The sequence below is a fragment of the Vollenhovia emeryi genome, unplaced genomic scaffold (assembly GCF_000949405.1).
Source record: "Vollenhovia emeryi isolate VEMERY1.0 unplaced genomic scaffold, V.emery_V1.0 DF939983.1, whole genome shotgun sequence".
Lineage (NCBI taxonomy): Eukaryota > Metazoa > Arthropoda > Insecta > Hymenoptera > Formicidae > Vollenhovia > Vollenhovia emeryi.
Window position 1 is genome coordinate 12,056 of NW_011966383.1, and position 2,880 is coordinate 14,935.

General features: G+C 36.8%; 1 protein-coding gene across 1 annotated transcript; it reads left to right on the forward strand.

The window, feature by feature from the left end:
• Nucleotides 1–2,193: 2,193 nt before the first annotated feature.
• LOC105556487 lies at nucleotides 2,194–2,599 on the forward strand (the record flags this gene model as incomplete). The annotated part of the gene is made up of 2 exons (XM_012003585.1): nucleotides 2,194–2,248; nucleotides 2,326–2,599. Coding segments are annotated over exons 1-2 (329 nt in total), but the record flags the coding sequence as incomplete, so codon positions are not given.
• Between the last annotated feature and the right edge of the window lie 281 nt (nucleotides 2,600–2,880).

The following is a 2,880-nucleotide window of genomic DNA, read 5'->3' on the forward strand; positions in this document are numbered from 1 at the left end:
GGGTTAGTAACATCATAATAATATTTGTTATGATAGTTAAATACACATGTGCCCATAAATAAAGATTCGTAGGTCCACACAATATTTGCCATAAAATTTTTAGAGCTTTATTATTATCAAGAAGCCACCGACAGTAATTTTCTCTGGCACGGTGATCTCTGACATTTAATTCCTGTACCTTTGTACAATGAAACGGGTATAACAATTCACTTTTCAATAGCTTGTGAAGTGTTACGTGACGGACATTTAATGTGCAGCCTACCGCACGTGTACTAATTGTGAGATCCTCCTCAGCGATCTCTAAAACCGTCTCGTCCATTTCAACCATTCTTATCCGTCGATTGCCACCAACGTCAATGAGTTTCAGCATTAAACAATCATTATTTCGTATACTCTGGTCCAACTATTAAAAAGTTTTTCAATCGGGATGCGATGTGAATAATGTTTCGCATAGTCTTTCCGCACACGTACTGGAACAATTTACTTCACCAAAAATTAACGGCATATTCGTCATTATTAATACCGATACAATCTTGTTTTGTAAAAAAATTATTGTGCGAATTGCTTAGATAATTCCATGAACTTTTTTTACGAGATAAAGCATGAGATAAGACAAATTTACGAGATAAAATACAAGATAAAAGAAATGAAAATCGAATGTAACCTAATAGCATTTCCTTTTGCGGCGTCATCTAAGCATTTTGCACAAATATTATTTTTTGCGAAAGAAAAATGTATCGGTATAGCAATAACGAATATGCCGATATGTATTTAATTTTCGGTCAAGCTAATTGTTCCAGTGTGCGTGCAGAAAGACTGTATGCAGAACGTTATCCGAATCGCATGCATCCCGACCGAAAAACTTTCGAACGGTTAGACCAAAGAATCCGAAACAGTGATTGTTTGATGCCAAAACTCGTTGATGTTGGTCGCAATCGTCGGATACAAATAGAAGAGGAAGATACAATTTTAGAGATGGTTGAGGAGGACCCCATAATTAGTACACGTGCGATAGGCCGCGCATTAGTCCTGGTCTACAACCTTGCTTTAAGAAAATATTTTATCTCTAAGCCGTAAGCTCTAAGTTCTAAGCTCTAAGCTCTTAAATAAACCTTAAAGACGGTGATCCACAATATAAAACATTAAGTCCTGGTCTACAACCTTGCTTTAAGAAAATATTTTATCTCTAAGCCGTAAGCTCTAAGTTCTAAGCTCTAAGCTCTTAAATAAACCTTAAAGACGGTGATCCACAATATAAAACATTAGTCCTGGTCTACAACCTTGCTTTAAGAAAATATTTTATCTCTAAGCCGTAAGCTCTAAGTTCTAAGCTCTAAGCTCTTAAATAAACCTTAAAGACGGTGATCCACAATATAAAACATTAAGGCGTAAAATGTGACGTATATCAGCTAAAGAGAAAAGGTTATTCGGACTTGCGTGTTAGTGATGATACATTTGTTAACATGCAGTTCCTTTAGTTTCTACATAGCAAGATGGATTTGCGTAAAGCTCTCCTGCTAACAACGGTGTTGTGTTCGTGGAATATGTATCTGTTACAAATATATGAAGTACGAAGACGAAAAGGAAAATACCGTCGGTGGTGGGTGCGTCCATGCAATCGATTTCGCAACATCGAGGGTGCTTTTGAAAAAATATTTTTAAAATACAAACACACAGACCATGAAATGTTTTATAGCTTGACAAGGTTAACAGTCGATTTATTTGATGAACTGCTGGAAATTATCGGTCCACATATACAAAAAACTAGTTATAGAGAGTTTTTATCCCCGGAATTTCGATTAGCGTTCACTATTTGGTAAGTTAGATAACAACAACAATCATTGTCATTGAGATGTACTGCTATGGAAAAACTTCCTGCTAATAGTCGTCTATTTCAGCTGCCTGGCCTCAGGAAACAGCATCCCATCGTTAGCTAATTACTGGTAAATTGGGAAGAGTACTGCTTATAATATTGTGCGGGAAACTTGTGATGCTATTGCAAATATCCTAGGTGCAACCTACCTTTCGCCCCCAACTCAGCAAAAATACCAAAATATTGCTCAGAAATTTTGGCAGCGATGGAATTTGCCCAATTGTATTGGAGCCCTTGATGGGAAGCATATAAGAATTCAATGTCCATCAAATACTGGATCCCAGTATTTTAACTACAAACAATTTTTCAGCATCGTACTAATGGCAACATGCGATACAAATTATTGCTTTACATCTATCCATGTTGGAGATTATGGTGAGTTAATATACGTAGCTAGATTATATTAATATTATGTTATGTGTATACATGCTTTATACATTGCCGTGTTGTAGGATCGCTTCCCGATAGCAGTATGTTCAGTGCTACAGAATTTGGTCAAGCTGTGGAAAATGATACTTTAAATGCACCTCCGCCATCTCCTTTGCCTGGCACAGATATAATGATGCCTTACTTTCTTGTAGGAGATGAGATTTTTCCCTTAAAGCACAATTTGATGCGCCCATACTCCAAACGAAATAGACTGACTGAGACACAACGAATCTATAATTATAGACATTCTCGAGCTCGGCTAGTAATAGAAAATGCTTTTGGCATTTTAACGACAAGGTATGGTAGAAAAAATGTAATATATTTCATCAATTTCATCCCAAAGGTCAATCAGCCTTAATATTTGTCTCTTCATTGTAGGTGGCGTATCCTTCGGACTACACTAGCCTTACTCCCAGGTTCAGTCGAAAGTATTGTATATGCAACAGTGTGCCTACACAATTTTATAATGAAAAGAGAGCAACATCAACAGGGATTTAAACAATATTGTCCCCCTGCTTATGTCGATCAAGAGGATAATGATAGACATATAATTCCAGGAGAATGGAGGAACGATGCCC